The 17,199-nt window shown below is 48.5% G+C and overlaps 1 protein-coding gene across 4 annotated transcripts in view; it reads right to left on the bottom strand.

Annotated features, from left to right (window-relative positions):
* The window catches only part of DENND2C (DENN domain containing 2C), a 32,584-nt gene that overhangs the window by 7,570 nt on the left and 7,815 nt on the right, over positions 1-17,199 (bottom strand). For 2 of the 4 annotated variants that reach the window (XM_074528016.1, XM_074528018.1), the window contains exons 2-13: positions 15,513-16,477; positions 13,959-14,107; positions 13,329-13,441; positions 12,807-12,974; positions 10,235-10,331; positions 9,506-9,550; positions 7,344-7,525; positions 5,338-5,447; positions 4,572-4,641; positions 4,166-4,243; positions 1,689-1,838; positions 11-159 (exon numbers count right to left, since the gene is read on the bottom strand). In XM_074528016.1, the coding sequence (XP_074384117.1) occupies positions 11-159; positions 1,689-1,838; positions 4,166-4,243; positions 4,572-4,641; positions 5,338-5,447; positions 7,344-7,525; positions 9,506-9,550; positions 10,235-10,331; positions 12,807-12,974; positions 13,329-13,441; positions 13,959-14,107; positions 15,513-16,477 (2,276 nt within the window). Of the gene's footprint in view, positions 1-10; positions 160-1,688; positions 1,839-4,165; positions 4,244-4,571; positions 4,642-5,337; positions 5,448-7,343; positions 7,526-9,505; positions 9,551-10,234; positions 10,332-12,806; positions 12,975-13,328; positions 13,442-13,958; positions 14,108-15,512; positions 16,895-17,199 lie in introns of those variants that run through there. The other 2 variants (XM_074528017.1, XM_074528019.1) reach the window with 2 other exon arrangements.

The following is a 17,199-nucleotide window of genomic DNA, read 5'->3' as shown; positions in this document are numbered from 1 at the left end:
CATCTCTTACCTTAAGTTGTCAGCCACAAAGATGACCCTCCTTTCCAGCAGGAGGGAGGCAAACACCCGGATGGTGTGGGACACGCTCAGACACTGCAAGAGGCACTCGAAGTCCACGTGCTCCAGCCTGGAGTCCAAGGGGCGGCACAGCTCCATCACCTGGAGCACACAGACATGGGGAGAGCTGGGGAGCAGCCCAGAGAGGGACCCCAGCATGAGGCAGGGCCCACCAGCTCCTCCTGAGGGGAGGACCAGGGACAGGACCCAGGGAAGGGCTGGAACTGTGCTAGAGCAGATTTAGGTTGGATTTTGGGAAAGGTTCTTTCCCCAGCAGGTGCTGGCAATGCAGGGCCCACCAGCTCCTCCTGAGGGGAGGACCAGGGACAGGACCCAGGGAAGGGCTGGAACTGTGCTAGAGCAGATTTAGGTTGGATTTTGGGAAAGGTTCTTTCTCCAGAGGGTGCTGGCACTGCCCAGGCTCCCCAGGGAATGGGCACGGCCCTGAGGCTGCCAGAGCTCCAGGAGAGTTTGGACAGCACTCTCAAGGATGGGATTGTTGGGGTGCCAGGAGTTGGGCTCAATGACCCTTGTGGGTCCCTTCCAGCTCAGGATATTCTCTGAATCCATGATTTTAAAGAGAATCCCATGACCCAGACAGCTGGGGCAGCACAGAAGAGTGCCCCAGAAGCTCTTCATTAAGAAGCAGGGAATCACTTCCATGGAAGATGATTCCACAGCAAACACCTCTCTGGGACACCCTCCCTTTCACCTCCAGGATGTTTTCTTCACACCAGGGACAGGACCCAGGGAAGGGCTGGAGCTTTATCAGGAGAGTTTAGGTTGGGTATCAGGGAAAGGTTCTTCCCCCAGAGGTGCTGGCACTGCCCAGGCTCCCCAGGGAATGGGCACAGCCCTGAGGCTGCCAGGAGAGTTCGGACAGCACTCTCAGGAATGCACAGGGTGGGATTTTGGGGTGCCAGGAGTTGGACTCCATGGGCAAGGGGCAGCACAGAAGAGTGCAGCACAGAAGAGTGCCCCAGAAGCTCTTCATTAAGAATCAGGGAATCACTTCTATGGCAGGTGACTCCACAGCAAACATCTCTGGGACAGCCTCCCTGTGGAGAGCTTGGTTTAAACATAGCTTAAAGAAAGAGGCTATAAAAGGACTTAGCTAAGAGAAAAATAAAAAACAGTTGTAAAGCAGTAGTTTTTAGGTTTGATCTTGTAAATAATTAAGTTTTTAGCTACTTTTTATATAAACAACAAGATTTTTAGACTGTTTTTTCAAAAATAGGCAATATTTTGTTTTTAGCTGCTTTAAGAACAGATAGCTGTTCTGAGAACAGATATAAAAGTTTTGAGAACTTTTCATATCATAGTGAGAACACTGATCTTAGTTTCAATAAACAAACTTCAGGTATTGTAAACAAAAGAAAGAGCTGAAGTTTTCTCTACAGCCTATCGAGAACTCAAATTTTGCAATATGCATAAAGTGAATTAACACTGATATAAAAAGTGCCTAGTTGATCAATAAATCAGAGTCAAATGCTGACTAACAAAAGTGAGTCGTCTCCCTTCCAACTCCAGGATGTTTTCTTCACACTAATTATTTCCAGGCACCACTGTGCAGTTTGCCAAGAGCCTCTGTGGCCCAGAGAGCCCAGAGAGAGCAGGCAGCTCAGCCTGACCTGTGTTACCTCATCTCCTGCTCCTGGCAGGAAGCTCCTGACGGTGATGGTGCGGCCCGGGGCGGGGAACGGCGCCTCCATCACGCTGCGCATGAAGGGGTGCACCAGGGCTGGGGACATCTCCCTCCTCTTCTCCACCTCGTCCAGGATCTGCAGGGACACACACAGAGCCTCGGGTCACTGCTGCTGCTGGTGGCATTCACACTCTCTGAAAAAAATCCCTGCACCCAGGGTTTTTCTGCTGGGAAGCTGAGAAACCGCAGAGAAAAGGAAAACAATTCTTATCTCATTTGCTTCTCCTGTGTTTTGCTCATGTGGAATGTGTTTGGAGATTGTTTCATTGATTTCATGTGAATTGTTTTGACTCTTTGGCCAATCAGGGCCAAGCTATGTCAAGACTCTGGAAAGAGTTTTCATTATTATCTTTTAGCCTTCTGTAAGTATCCTTTCTGTATTCTTTAGTTTAGTTTAGTATAGTATAGTTTAGTTTAGTATAGTATAGTATAGTATACTATAATATACTGTAATATAATATAATATACTGTAATATACTATAATATACTGTAATATACTATAGTATACTATACTATAATATAATACAATACAATATAATATAATATAATATAATATAATATAATATAATAATACAATATAATATAATATAATATAATGTAATGTAATGTAATGTAATGTAATGTAATGTAATGTAATATAATATAATATAATATAATATAATATAATATAATATAATGTAATATAATGTAATATAATGTAATATAATATAACAATAAATTAGTCTTCTGAGAACATGGAGTCAGATGATCCATCATTCCTCCCTGCCATGGGACACCCCACAAATCTAACACCAACCTAAATTTCCCTTGGTGCAGCTTGAGACTGTGTCCTCTGGTTCTGTCAGTGCTGCCCCTCCTCACATGGACTGGACACAGAGCCAGGGGCAGCAGGGCCATTCCAGAACTTTATCACTCTTTCAGTAAAAAACTTTTTCCTAATATCCAACCTGTAGCATTCACATTCTCTGTAAAAATGCTTTTGCCCAGGATTTTTCTCTTGGGAAGCTGAGAAACCTCAGAGAAAATAAAAACAATTCTTATCTCATTTGCTTCTCCTGTGTTTTGCTTGTCTGGAATGTGTTTGGACACTGTTTACCCACAGGTGATTTTTTCACTTGGATTCTGGTGTGAGCTGTTTTGACTCTTTGGCCAATCAGGACAGAAAATCTCCAGAAAATCAGGAGATTTTGTTACTACAAGAAAGTGGACCAGGATTACATGAGATGCAGTGCAAAGGACAAACCATGCCAAAACTAACTTCACAGATGTTGCAAAAGCAGAGGGAAAATCAAGGAGAAAGACACAACTTTGAGAGGAAGATAGAGGGACATGGCATGGATACTTAAAAAAAATAAAAAATCTTTGCCAAGGGGAAAGCCATCAAAAGGCGTGGGATGCCATCAAGTGCAGGGACATGGATCAAAGCTTCTCCAATTGATCCCCACTGAAATCCAAGATTTTGTTTCCCTTACCAAAAAGAAACAACATTTCCAAGCTGTGTTGAGACTCTGGAAAGAGTCAGGAGTTTTCATTATCATCTTTTCAGCATTGAGTAAGCATCCTTTCTATATTCTTGAGTATAGTATAGTATTCTTTAATATAATATAGTATTATAAAGTAATAAATCAGCATTCTGAGAACATGGAGTCAGATTCATCATTCCTGCCTTTGTCAGGGCATTCCCAGCAAATACAAAAGCTGCTGAGCAGAGGGGAGAATCCATCAGAGCATTCCCATGGAGAAGGTTCCAGCACAGACCCACTGCCCTCTCCCACCTCGCCTGGGACCCCTGTGAAATTCATCTCAAATGTCTGAACAGTCAAACAGGAACAGCTTCCTGTGAGCCCAACTCTCCAATCTCCTGCTACTGGAAGGAAGTGTCTTGTATGTAGTAATCAAATTCTCATTATTTAGAGGGCTTAGGAGGAGCAACATCCATCCCTCTCAGAAACCTTCCTGAAATGCTGTTCTAGAAACTCTGTGCTTCAACAATCAGAACCATCTTTCATCAAAGCTTGTCCCTGGACTCTGCTGCAATAACTGCCCTTTATCTGCAGTCCTCACCTCCTTATCTCCCCTCCTCATGGTGCTACAAAAAGCCAGGGGAGATCCAACCCCATCCCAAACTGATTTTCCATTTCCAAGTCACAGCAGAAGAGGATGAAGGGGCACCCTCAGTAACACCAGGTATTAGAAGGAGCTTCCTGCAGTAATTTCTGAAGGATTTGTGCATTGACTGACAAGGCTCAGCACCGGGATTTTATTTCCCTGCTCAAAGCAAAGCCAGGGAGGAAGCACCACTCTCCTGGGATCAGCTGCAATCACTAAGCCTGACAGAAGCACCCAGTCACTCTGGGGAGCCTGCAGGCTGCCAGGGCTCAGGAACAGGCTGTGCCAGCTCACCTTGGAGAAGAGGTTGAAGCAGCCCAGGCGGCTCACGATGCAGTACACCTCGGGCAGGCGCTTCCCTTTCCCTTCTGGCTGAAAGGCAACAGCAACAGCTCTGCTGAGAACAGGGGGGCAAGGAACAGCCCAGCACCCACACTGCAGCTGAACTGCAGATCTCCTTCTGCTGCAGCCCCCCCTACACTTATGACTATGAAGGTTCTCAAGGAACACCCAGTTCCAGGAGCTGGTTCATCCCTGAGCCCATTTCGCTATTTCTGGGCACCATCGTGACTCTTCCCTCTGCATCCCAAGGGCTGGCACCACCACAGCAGCACAGGATGGGCAACCCACGTGGGAAAGCAGCCCTGAGTCATGTCCTGACAGTGCTCCCTGTACCCCCAGCCCTCCCAGAGATGCTCACCAGGAGCTTCCTGCAGTACCCGAACCAGCGGCTGCCGTCCTCCCCTGTCAGCACGAAGGAAAAGGTTTCACTGGGGAACAAGGCAGAGTCAGGGTTAAATTCACCACACAGCTCAGGGAACAGACTGACAAAGCACACACACTCCTTCTGGTCATGCTGACAACAGCTAAGGCATGATTACGAGGATTTTGAGATCTGTTCAGGGTAAAAACTTGCACCCCATGAGCTTTTCCAGCTCTCCTACTTGCCAGCTCCTCTCACTGAGCTTTTCCATCTCTCCGTTTTCCCAGCTGCTTTTCTAGCTTTCCTCCTCTCCAGCTCTCTCACTGAGCTTTTCCAGCTCTCCTCCTTCCCAGCTCCTCTCACTGAGCTTTTCTAGCTTTCATCCTTCCCAGCTGCTCCTCACTGAGCTTTTCCAGCTCTCCTCCTTCCCAGCTCCTCTCACTCTTTTCCATCTCTCTCTCCTTCCCAGCTCCTCTCACTGAGCTTTTCCAGCTCTCCTCCTTCCCAGCTGCTTCCCCATTCAGCCAAGGAGCAGCACAAGCACTTCCAGCCCCAGCAGCTGGCCTTGGACAGATTTTTCCTCCTTACAGGAAAGGCAGCAGCTGCTCTCTAGCCCAGCTCCACACCTCATCCTCCCTCCTACCACAGGGATTTCCTGGATCCTTTCCCCTTTTTCCCTGCTCTGGCTGCAGCTCCTCTGGCACAGCCCAAAGCTTTCAGCATTGCCTCTCTCAGTCACAAGTATTCAAAACCAAATCTTTACCTTTTAAGGTCTGATGAAGGGAACCAGTCTTTGGGATCTGGAAAGCAGAATTTGGGAATGACCTTTAGCCTCTCTTCAGTGTCCTTTGATGGTCTGAAGGGATGTTCAGGCTGGAGGGGTAACAGATGCATTTGAAGTCACTCAAGTTGGTGCACAGCTGCAGCATTTAAAATACAGAAAGCACTTTCCTGACACTTCCAAAGGCTGATCCAACCCATAACTAATGCATAGGTTCAGGAGAACATGCTCTGATTCCCAATTCCCTCTTGCATTTTTCCTGCTGATTGGACCTTTGTGAAATGGCCCAGCTTGGTAAGGATGGATCCTTCATAAGGATCTACAAGCATGGCTAAGTTAATTGGAAAAATAATGTAGAAATGAGCCCCCAAATGATGGCTGGGTCAGCCTGCCTTGGTTCTACCCCTGGGAGATTTGAAAACACTCAAACAGGAACAGGAATGTGTTCAGCTTTTGATGAGCAGATCACTCATAACTGAAATGCAAAAACTGTCCCTGAATCACACGTTCCAGCCACACCACATGTGGGTTCAAATCAAATCCCCCAAGGACTCCAGGACACTTCCCATGATCAAAATAGGGCAAAAGAAAGGTGTTCAGATAAGAGGCTCCATAAGAAAGGGAAGGAAATTTTACACATTTAAGTAGGAAATGCCCCTGGGACGTGGAAGGTTTATTGCATGAAGTTGATTTTAGGCACTCAGCACATCCAGGCTATTCCAGTGTCCCAGCTGTGACAGCACAAAGTGTTAGGAAAACAGAACAGCATTTTGACAGAGTAACAGTTGTACCAAAGCTTAGATGTCCTTGGGCACACAGCCCAAAGCAGAGGGTGACAGCAGATTACTTGGAAGCAAAGCTAATATTAGAAAGGAGACACCCAACCTGACCCACTGTCCCATCTAAGCCACTCACCAAAACACTTTCCCTTGAGCAGAAGATAAATAAATCTGAGAAAATAATTTTTTGTGTCAGTGCTTTCACAAAAGCCAGTAGAGAGCAGGAGGGGAACCCAAAGGCATTGGACAAACTGAGAGGTTGCACCAAATCTGCTGCACTCCTTTCTTCCTCCCAACACCCCAAAGTTTGCATTTTTAGCAGATATTATTTGGGTGTGTTCGGTTTTACCCACTCAATTAACACTGTGCACTCTTTCTGGATGTAGTTCCTTATTCATCTTGTGAACCCAAGGCATTCCCACACTCAGGCACTGGAGTTATTTGCACACAAATCCTTTAGGCAGCAGGAACTGGGACACTGTGGGACCTGCTGGGGTCCCACACAACCTCCCTGAGTGGATGTGACATCTCCTGTGTGTGGGTGCCATGCAGATTCCTCAGTCACTCCTGGCTTTCTGAAGGCACAGCCAGAATTGCTGGCTCTGTTATTTTCGGTGGAAGGCAGCAGGTATGAGCCCAGACACTGAGAACTGAATATTCATCTCAATCTGGTACCACAGAAACACCAAGGCTCCATCTCAGCTTCCCAACTTAGTTCACTGAGTTATAATTCAGTCACACACTGGTTTTGTGCTGAACAGCTTATTTCAAAGGCCTTGGTTTAGCTTCAACTCCCACAGCTCCCCTGGTTTTGGGGGTTTCTACAAACAGCTTTGCCATTTTTTATCATTCTTTTCCAAAACAGTACAAATAAGCATAAAAACCCTGGGATTCCAGTTCCTGTGCAGCATCAGTGCCTCACTCCTTGTTTGTAAAGGACAGACTGCCAGGATGAGGACAGAGCTCTGCACTCCTTCCTCTCCTTCAGCTGGTATCAAACACCCCATCATGGCATCATGAAATTTGAATTAAATAGGAAAAAAGCAGTTCAAAAAAGACAATAAGCTCATTATGAAGACAGATATTCAACAACCTCCTGACACCACACATCAGGTATGTAACACAGCAAACCCAGACCCTGACCAGTGCAGCTCAGGAGGGCAAACAGAGCTCAGCAGCTCCCTGGGCAGATTCCCACAGAGCTCCTACCTTGCTGGGGAACTGCTGGATGATGTGTGGTGTGTAGGTGACCTCAGATGGCTTCTTGTGCAGGGACACCACCACGAAGAGCTCGAAGAGCCTCTGCTCCTGGAGCTCGATGAGATCCCTCTCCAAGGTCTGGTAGTGAGGGTTCCTCTTGGAGGGAGAGCGCCTCAGGCACCTGGGGCGACCTGGGGAGAGCAAAAAACCCCAAAGCAGCTTGTGGCTGGCACTGCCACACACCTACAGGGCACAGAAGAGGACTGAGCAGTGCCATCAGATAGGGAGAAGGGGTGGGTGGATTTGCCCAACATCCAAATGGTCCCTGTGTCAGCTCCTCGTGCACAGAGCTGATCTTCCCCCAGGCAGGAAGCAAATAACCTCAGATTCCACTGAAGGAGGTTTAGATTGGATATTAGGGACAATTTCCTCACTGGGATGGTTGTTATCATTGCAGCAAGCTGTCCAGGGCAGTGGTGGAGTCACCAGCCCTGGAGGTGTTTAAAAAATGTGTGGATGTGGTGTCAGATGTGTTTTCTGAAAAATCCTTTCCTTGAGATTTTTTCTCCTAAGAAGCTAAGAGACCTCAAAACCAAAATGTAAACAATGATTATCTGCTGCTGTAAAATGCAACAAGTAAATCTGTGATTGGTCTCATGCAGTTATTTCTAATTAATGGCCAATCACAGTCAGCTGGCCACAAGCCACAAGCCTTTATTATCATTCCTTCTTTTTCTATTCTTAGCCAGCCTTCTGATAAAATCCTTTCTTCTATTCTTTCAGTATAGTTTTAATATAATATATGTCATAAAATAATAAATCAGCCTGCTGAAACATGGAGTCAGATCCTCATCTCTTCTCATCCTCAGACCCCTGCAAACAGACACAATGTGGCACTTGGGGATGTGGTTTAGTGGTGAGCATGGTGCTGCTGCTGGGTTGATGACTGCACTTGATGACCTCAGAGGTCTTTCCCAACCTTAACACTTCCAGGATTCTGTGATTCAGACAGGAAGCACTGGCCTGCAAACCCAGAATCCTGCAAATCTGCAGCTCTGCAAATCCCCCCTGACAGATACTGAAATTTCTCCTGCTGCCCTGATGTTCTTCCACATCTCAGCGTGGCACAAAGGGGTACCAGGGGGTGAAGGGCAGCTGCTCCATCCAGGTCAGGAGCTGCCAGGAGCTCAGGGAGCCACCCCAAACAGCAGGGGCACTCAGGAGAGGCAGAGGCACCCCCAGGCTGGGCTGTCCTGACAGGCAGCACAGGCTCACAAGCACAGGCACAGCCCTCTGACATCAGGAATTCCTGTGACACATTCTAGACACTCTCAAACAACCCTTCCATCAGGCAGTGACTCAATCTTTCTGAAGAAATCTCAATATTTCTGCTGAGATCCTTCACTCTCCACTGCTCTCCTTAACGTAAAGAAAAGGAATTTCACTTTTCATTCTAAGTTAAAGCCTTTAGAATGTTTCCCTCCACGTAAATGAAATACCTAAAATAAAATCATAGAATATAATCATAGAATTCTATCAATGAATTCTATCTAGAATTCTATGAATCCTTGAATGGTTTGGGTTGAAGGGACCTCAAAGCTCATCCAGTGCCACCCCCCTGCCATGGCAGGGCCACCTTCCACTGTCCCAGGTTGCTCCAAGCCCCATCCAGCCTGGCCATGGACATTCCAGGGATCCAGGGGCATCCACAGCTGCTCTGGGCACCCTGTGCCAGATCTTTCTGTTTAATCTTCCTTCACATGGAAGCTAAAAGCATCTAAAACCAAGTAGGTGTTTCAGGTCTGGAGTTTGGCTCTATGATCCAGCTCAGGACAAATACCCAGGTGAACTCACCCCAGAGGAAAGGACACTTCACAGTATTACATAAAACAGAACCAAGGGAAGGAATCAGGAGGGAAATAACCTCAAGCAGCAGCAGCAAAGGTGATCAAGAACAACCCAAAAATGACTCTGCTTCTGCTGACTGCCAGATTAATGGCATTAAACCTCAAGGGCTCAGGAGAAAGGGCAGAAACAGAGGTTGGTTTGTCACAGCAGCAGCTGCCAGACTTGGCCATGTCTCAGCAGATTCCACACATCAGCTCATCCCAGCAGGGCCTCGGCCAAGGGTGCAGTGCTGTGGGACAGGACCAGCCCTGTGATTCACTCACTTCTGGGCTGATTTTCCGTATCGCTTTCGTTGCCGCTGGTTTCACCTGAAACACACACAGTTTTCACTTATTAACCATGCAGAAGGAAGATGGGCAACACCCAAAGTTGGGAAAGAGACACAACCTGAGACTCATCACATCAACATCCCTCAGGGCTGCCCACCAATGCTGCCCAAAGCATCAGCCAAGGGCAGCTGGGAAATGTGTGACAACAGCACATTGCAAAAAGCAGAGCTGATATCCAGCCAGTGGTGACAGTGAGTGACCTGCAGGTCAGCTGAACATGGGCACAGAACACAAACCAGGTTGGCTGAGCTGCTATAAAATTTAACAGAGCTGCTGAACAGAATAACTACAATAAAACCCCTATAACTATAAATAAAGACCCTAATATAAATATAAATAAAGACCCTACACAGTCAGAACAAGGCACACAGATAATGAGTGCAGGAGTCACTGGTAGCTCTCATAACAAGTGGTTTTCTGAGGAATTTTTGCTTTAATCTGCTTTTTTGAAAAAGCATTTTAACCCAGGCTCAGAATCCTCCCCTTGTGGCAGTGTAAATTTGGGTTAGGCAGGTGTTTCTTGAGCTGAAAGCTCAATTCCAGCCACAAGTGTGGGGTTTGCACTGCTGAGTCAGCATGAGGTGCTGGTGCCAGGCCAGGGCAGAGGAACTGAGCCACTCAAGGAGTTCAGAGCACAGACAGTGACACTGCAGACCCCAGTACCTTTCACTGGAGCTGCTTCTCTCCCAGCAGGACTGAGCAGCTTCACCTTCCTCTTTCCACGCTTGGAATCAAAGATCTCCTGTATTTTCAGTACCAGCTGAAACCCAGAGCAGAAGCAGAGGTTAATGTGGGGGTCCAGAGAAGGCTCCAGGTTCCCAACAGCCACCACCAAAGCTGGGGGAGCTGCCCAAACCCTGCAGGAACCCTGGCTCAGAGGTTCTTCTAGCCCAGCTCACTACATAAAGAATGAGCACAGATTTCTGCTGCAGCAGAGAGATCCCTGTCAGCACAGCTCAAAGCTGACACCAGACTGCACAGGCACTCTGGAAAATGTCACACTTGCCTTCCCAAATAGAAGTGACAAACTGTCAGGCATCAGATCTCCGTTTTCTATGTACTTGCAAGAACTTCTCAAGCCCTGCAGCACAGAGGACTCAGAAAATGCTCCCCAACTCAATCCAAGCCCAGAAAAAGCAGAGCTCTCTCACTCTAGCTTGGGGGTTGGGTTTTGGGTTTGCTGCTGTGGTTGATGTCAGCTCTCCTGAAGCACAAAGGAGCTTAAAGCACAGGCCCTGCCCCAGGAGTTTGCTGGAATGAGAGGGTGATGGACTCAGAGCACCCTGCTCTGCTGGAAGGTGTCCATGGCCATGGCAGGAGCCATTTAAGGGCCTTTCCACCCAAACCATTCTGGGATTTTGCACAAATGAAGCCAGACACTGGGACAGAACAATGCTGCAGGACCACACAGCTGGCCCAGTGGAGGAAAAAAGCTGGGTAAAAGCCCAGCCCAGTGCAGACTAAGCACAGACATGAAAGAAGGGTCAGCACTTTGATTGGTAATCCTCCTTCCACTGGTCACAACAGCCTTAAGCCAAAGTCCTGACACTTTCTGTGTCCCTGCTTTCTGCTTTTCCCTCACCTGCCAGTGCCCCAGGGGCTCCTGACTCCCCACATCAAAGGCTCTTCATGGCAGGAGGGATTTACCCTAAATGCAGGGAGCAGGTCAAGTTCATTCCTGCCTCAAGAATTCATTAAACTGAACACAGGAGGGTGGGGCCCAGCCATTTGTCATCACAAATACAGCATAAAAGGAAAGATATTAAACAGAACCTGTTTGTTCAGCTTAAGTGTTTAATCCCCAAATCAGCAATCCAGGCTTAGGTTCTGCTTTTTCAATGGATTTCTCTCCATTTTCTGCCTCAGCACTGAGAGCAGTGCTCCTCCTGCCAAACTTGCCTTCTTTGCCTTTTTACCCAGCCTTACCTAGGAAATCTTCATTTCTGTCCTGATTTTTGTGCAGCTGAGTCACCACCCTGGGTGTGTTTAAGGCAGCCATGTGTTTCTTAGGCAAAAGGTTTTGTCTCTTTAGACCCCAGTCCTTTTCTCAACCTTTGAAACAATCTTGGCTCAATTCCTCATGAGCAAAGAGAGTAAAGTGCTCTTCCTGCATGTAAATTGTTACCAGATTTTTGGAATAGGTTTGCTTTTGGAGAACATTTTATTTTCCCCTCTCCAAATGAGATATACTCTCCATCACAGCATTTTTATAATCTTGCCATCTCCTTCCTGATTTTCCAGACCCAGAATTTGTTTAAAAACACAGACAGAAGTTACTTGATACTCCAAAGCACTTTAAAGGTTTGAAAAGTCCTTTGCAGCTGTCCAGCTCTACCTCACAGCCTTGTGCAATCTGAGCAAACACACGTGATTTTCAGATGAAATAAAGATCTGCTGCAGTGAAATGATTTTACCACAGCAAAAATAAATCTTTCTCACTACCACAATCTGAGTCCCGTGCACAAAGTGCCACCACAGCTGCCCTTCTACAGCATGTGGTGCCTTTTGTCACAGAGGGATGTGAGCTGGTAACCAACAGAAGGATCTAGAAGCCTTCCCAAGGCAGCAAACTGAACAGTTCTCTGTGTGAAGGTGGATTAAAAGCCTTCCTCACCCCTCTGGCCCCAGCAGCACAATTGTCCTTGCAGCCAGGCAGGAGGGAGAGGCCAGAAGGGACAGCTGGATGAAGGCTTTGTGAAAAGCTCTTATCCCTGAGAGCTCCTCTGCACCCTCAAACTGTGAAACAGCTGCTCCTGGTGCCAGTCCAGAACTCCTGGCCAACATTCCAACAGCTATCCCTTACTCAGGAACTGCAGTGAGCACCAGGACCAGCCTGGGAAGGCACTGGGAGCAGGGACATGTGCACACAGAGCTGCTCCTGGAGCTCTCCCAGAGCACAAACCCAGCACCAACACTCCATGGAAACACTGGGAACGAGGCTTGGGTGACAAAGCACCAGGAAGGGCTTGTGCTCACACACCTCCAGGCCAACTCTGAGCACTCTGTCTGCCCACAAAAACACCACTGTGATTCCTGACCAACAAAACCAGCACTGTCCCAGCCAGAACTGGCACTCAGACCCCCAGACACCAGCCCTGCCACTCGGAGAGGGAATGGCTGGGGCAGCAGTGCCAAGCAGCTATCACCTGCCTGGCCCACAGCCCTGTGGCCTCTCACAAAGCAGCAAGAGCTTGAAATGCCAGGCAAGAAGTGAAGTTTTACATTTGAATCTCACCCAGGGCAGGTTCTTTCTCCTGCTGGCAGCCTCCACTGCTCGGAACAGCTTCCACTCAGACAGAGTGACAGGCAGGGAGGTTTCCTTCCCCACCTTCCCTTGGAAATTTGTCTGGGAGGGTTTCAGCTCCAGTGATTTACGGCTGAGGAAGGGAGGTTTGGGGGGAGGCTGGAAAACAGAAGCAGAAGAGAGAGTTAAGCATGAGATCCAGCTTTGGTCCAGGGTCCCAGGCAGAGGAGTCACACTACAGCTGGTAAATCTGCTCTACCAAGTCTCCATCCCACCTCCCCACTCAAGCCTCTCACCAAATCTCTCTTGTTCCCACTCTGTTGCTCCTTAGCAGCTTCATCAGCTGCCACGGCTGTTCATTATTTACATCATGTATTATTCACATTAATAACAAGCAATAAAATAATAAGGCAAACCAATGACTTGCAGAGTGGAGTGTGAGGCTGAGCACAAATGAGGGCTCTTGTGGGAATGGTTCTGAAAACCCCTGACCCTTTAATGTCCCCAGCCCACCTTGGGAGCTCTGCTGATGCTCCGGGGAGGGGGCAGCTTCCACACAGATGGGACCTTCCACAGGGGCAAGGGCAGTGCTCTGATATCTTCATAGGGATGTTCTTTTGTGGGACCTGGAAAAAAGCATTGGATGGGGGGTTTATGAAAGGGGATAAAACCCTGTAATTTCAGCCAGGGATATAAGTGGGGAGAGCCTGCCAATAACAGGGTCTGAGAGACCTGTTTAAAGTTGGATCCTTCTAACCCACTGCCATCACCTTGGCAAACTGCACATGGACTCAGCAGAACAAAACACTTCTTCCCCTGCACAGCAAGCAGCTCTATTGCAAAGCAGCTCATTTTGGCAGTGCTCACACTGATCTCTGTGCAACACTCAAGCAAAGCATTCCAAGGGCTAATAAAGAAATCACTTTAGCACAGGCCAACTCCAGTGACCTCCAATGACATCTGAAATCAGGCTGTTCACGTGCAGATGGCACCAACACCAACAAAGAACCCCAGATGGGGAAAACCTTAAAAACCCCAGAGCCGGAAAGGGCTCAATCCATCCTCACCTTCATCCCCTCCCTCCCCAGCACAATTTCCACCCTTAACCATGATTAGGGCACCCCCAGAAGTCCAGGCACATACAGATAATGTCCTCGTAGATGTTGTCCTGAGACTGAGTGCAGAGCAGCCTGGATCCTGCAGAGCCATTGCTCTCCTCCCGGGGTCTGTGGCAGCCGCCGCCCGCCGGCCGCCTGCGGAAGCCCTGGATGTCCTCAAACTCAAAAGATTTCCTAGAGGAAAAGCAGGGGGATTGCTTCTAAAGGAGCTGCTGTCTGCAGTCAAACACAGCGTGGCCCTCCCTGGGACCATCCAGCACATGGATGCTCCACTCCGGGCCACATTTCCAAGGCAGCAGCTCAGCCCCTCACTCCCAGCCCGTGGGATGGGGGAGAGAATCAGAGGGTAAAGAGAGAAAATGGGTTGAGATAAAGACGGTTTGGAAGGTAAAGCAAAAGCTGCACAAGCAAGGAAAGCAAAACAAGGGATTCATTCCCTATTTCCCTTGGTGTTTGGCCATGTCTAGGGGTTCCATCATGCATAACAGTGACTTGGGAATACAAATTCCAAATTTTCCCCCTTTCTGCTTCTTCCCCAGTTTTTACAGCTGAGCAGAACATCACAGGGTCTGGAACATCCTTGGGGTCAGCTGTCCCTGCTGTGTCCCCTCCCAGCTCTGTGTGAGCCCTGCTGTGTCACCAATACTTTCATCACAACCCCCAAACACAGCAGCACACAAGATGCCAAGAAGAAAATCATCCCAGTCAAAGCCAGCACAGCAAATCCTGCTCACTTACTCTGGGAGATTCATTAAGTAAGAAAAGGAGCTGGAGGCTCCATGGCCAAGCACACTCCAAGCAGGCAGGGCCAGCCCCATCCTGTCAGAGGCAAGAACCCAAACCATGTTTGAATTCTTGCAGCAGCTCAGAACCAGGGCACTGCTTCCTCCCGGCCTCTCCTACTCATGCTCAAGGTGTTCATGCATTTGTGGGCTGGCATTTCCATCCACTTGGCCACTATTTTGAAATTAGGGCACTGAGGTCACAGAGGAGCTGGCATGGATTTAGCTCATCCTGATCATCAAATCTGGGTTGCTGCTGCACATTTTGCCACAGTGGAAGGTTTCAGAACCTCAAGCCACATCTCTGCACACCAGTCCAGCACAGACAGCTCATCTGTGAGCAGGATCTGCATCAAGCCACCTCAGAAGGGTATGGGAAAAAGGGAAAACCAGCCAAACCTACTGCAAGAGCAGAACCACAGCCTGCAGCCTTAAGCAATAAGAGAAACTGTCACTCCCAGAAAAGCCAAACACTCAGCAGCCAAGGGAAAGCTACTCTGCCATCCCCAAATTGCAGCTGAGGGCAAGCAGCAGGCAGGGAGCGGGCAGGTCTCTCCCTGGGGTCACTCCACTCTGTTCTAAGGTGTGGGCTGACTTCTGTTTGGAACCTGGAGCCCTCTTTGCAAGACTGTCAGCAGCAAAAGCAGGATACTCTCACCCAGGAACATCCCTTCCCCATGAAAAGAGGCATCACCACTAGTAGCACTCCACGAGGCCATCATGCCAAGCAAGCTGCTTAAACCCACCCAGAAAATAATTTCAATAAATATTTCAGACATGAGAGATGAATTATGTACCTCTGGGCTCTCCCTCTGATCCTCCTGCTGGCTATTTTCTTCTCAGGGTTGTTGGAGGATGACACCACGTCCCTTCCACAGTGTTTTTGCAGGGGACCTTCCCTGGTGGCACTGGCAGCTCTACGACCCCCAGCACCCTTCTCTGCCAGGTAGCGGAAAGTCCTGCGGGGTTTGGGAGGTGGATCAGGAGCTGCCTCCTCCTCCTCCTCCTCCTCCTGCCCCTCAACCTCAGAGTAAATGTTCCTCAAGCTCCTCTCTGCCCTGCAGAGAGCGTCCACTCCTTTGATTTGCAGTTCTCTTTCCGGGGAGCCAGCGCTGCCTCGCTTCCTCTGGAGGTCCGAGGCACCAGGAGAGGCTCTGCCAGGCAGGGGGGGATCTGCTCTCCTCCACAGAGCTTGTGAGGTATAGAAGTTCCCTGGGGGCAGTGCCACCCCTGGGGTCAGGCAGCCTGTTTGTGCCTCTCCTTTCTCCTTGGCTGGGCAAGCTGGGCCACCACAGCCTCTGGTTTGCCAGCATCTCCGTGCATCTTCCCTAAAATCCAACCCCAGGCTCTTGGGATCTTTACCCCCAGCCCTTGTGCCGTTCTCAGCGCACTCTGCCTTCCCTTTGGGCAGTGCATTATTCACTTTGGGCAGTGCATTATTGCAGCTGGGGTCGTATTTTACCCCAAAGTCCTTGAGCTGCTGCCTGTCCTTGCTGGGGCAGCCCCTGGCCCTGCCCTCCCACTGCGAGATCTTCTGCCTGATGTTGCGGCAGTGGCTGCGGGACAGGGTCTGGCCCTGCAGGGCCCCGCGGGTGAAGCTGCCGTCCCCGGTGCCCACGGGGTGCATGGCAGTGCCAGGCGGGCTCACACGCTGCCCATGCCCAGCCCTGGCCACGGCCTGCCCGGCGCTGCACGCATCCAAGCTGGCACCACGCTGCCCAGGGCCCGGCGGGGTCACGGAGTGCGGGCCGGCTGCTCCCACCTGAGGGGAAAAACGGAATCCGTCAGCTGCAGGCTGTGGTAGGCACAAAGTATGGGGGAGAATGGTGAGAACTGGGGAAGAAACAGGGAAAATTTGGGAAAAAACGGTGAAAATTTGGGAAAAAACGGTGAAAAAATGGTGGAAATTGGGGGGGGAAATGGAGAAAAACTGTGAAAATGGTGAAAATTGGGGGGAATGGAGAAAAACTGTGAAAATTGGTGAAAATTTGGGAAAAAACGGTGAAAAAATGGTGAAAATTGGGGGGGGAATGGAGAAAATGGTGAAAATTGGGGGGGAATGGAGAAAATTGTGAAAATTGGGGGGAATGGAGAAAAACTGTGAAAATGGTGAAAACTGGGGGAAATGGAGAAAATTGGTGAAAAAATGGAAAAAAACGGTGAAAATTTGGGAAAAAACCTGAAAATTTGGGGAAAAATGGTGAAAATGGTGAAAATTGGGGGAAAATGGAGAAAATTGTGAAAATTGGGGGAAAGTGGAGAAAAACGGTGAAAATGGTGAAAATTGGGGAAAAATGGAGTAAAATGATAAAAAATTGGGAAAAATTGAGAAAAACTGTGGAAAATGGTGAAAATTGGGGGAAATGGAGAAAAACTGTGAAAATGGTGAAAATTTGGGGAAAATTGAGAAAAATGGTGAAAATTGGAGGGAAAATGGAGAAAAATGGTGAAAAATGGGGGGAAATGGAGAAAATCATCTAAAAT

This window comes from Zonotrichia albicollis, chromosome 28, assembly GCF_047830755.1.
Source record: "Zonotrichia albicollis isolate bZonAlb1 chromosome 28, bZonAlb1.hap1, whole genome shotgun sequence".
In the NCBI taxonomy this organism is placed as follows: domain Eukaryota; kingdom Metazoa; phylum Chordata; class Aves; order Passeriformes; family Passerellidae; genus Zonotrichia; species Zonotrichia albicollis.
This window is presented reverse-complemented; position numbering and strand designations above follow the sequence as displayed.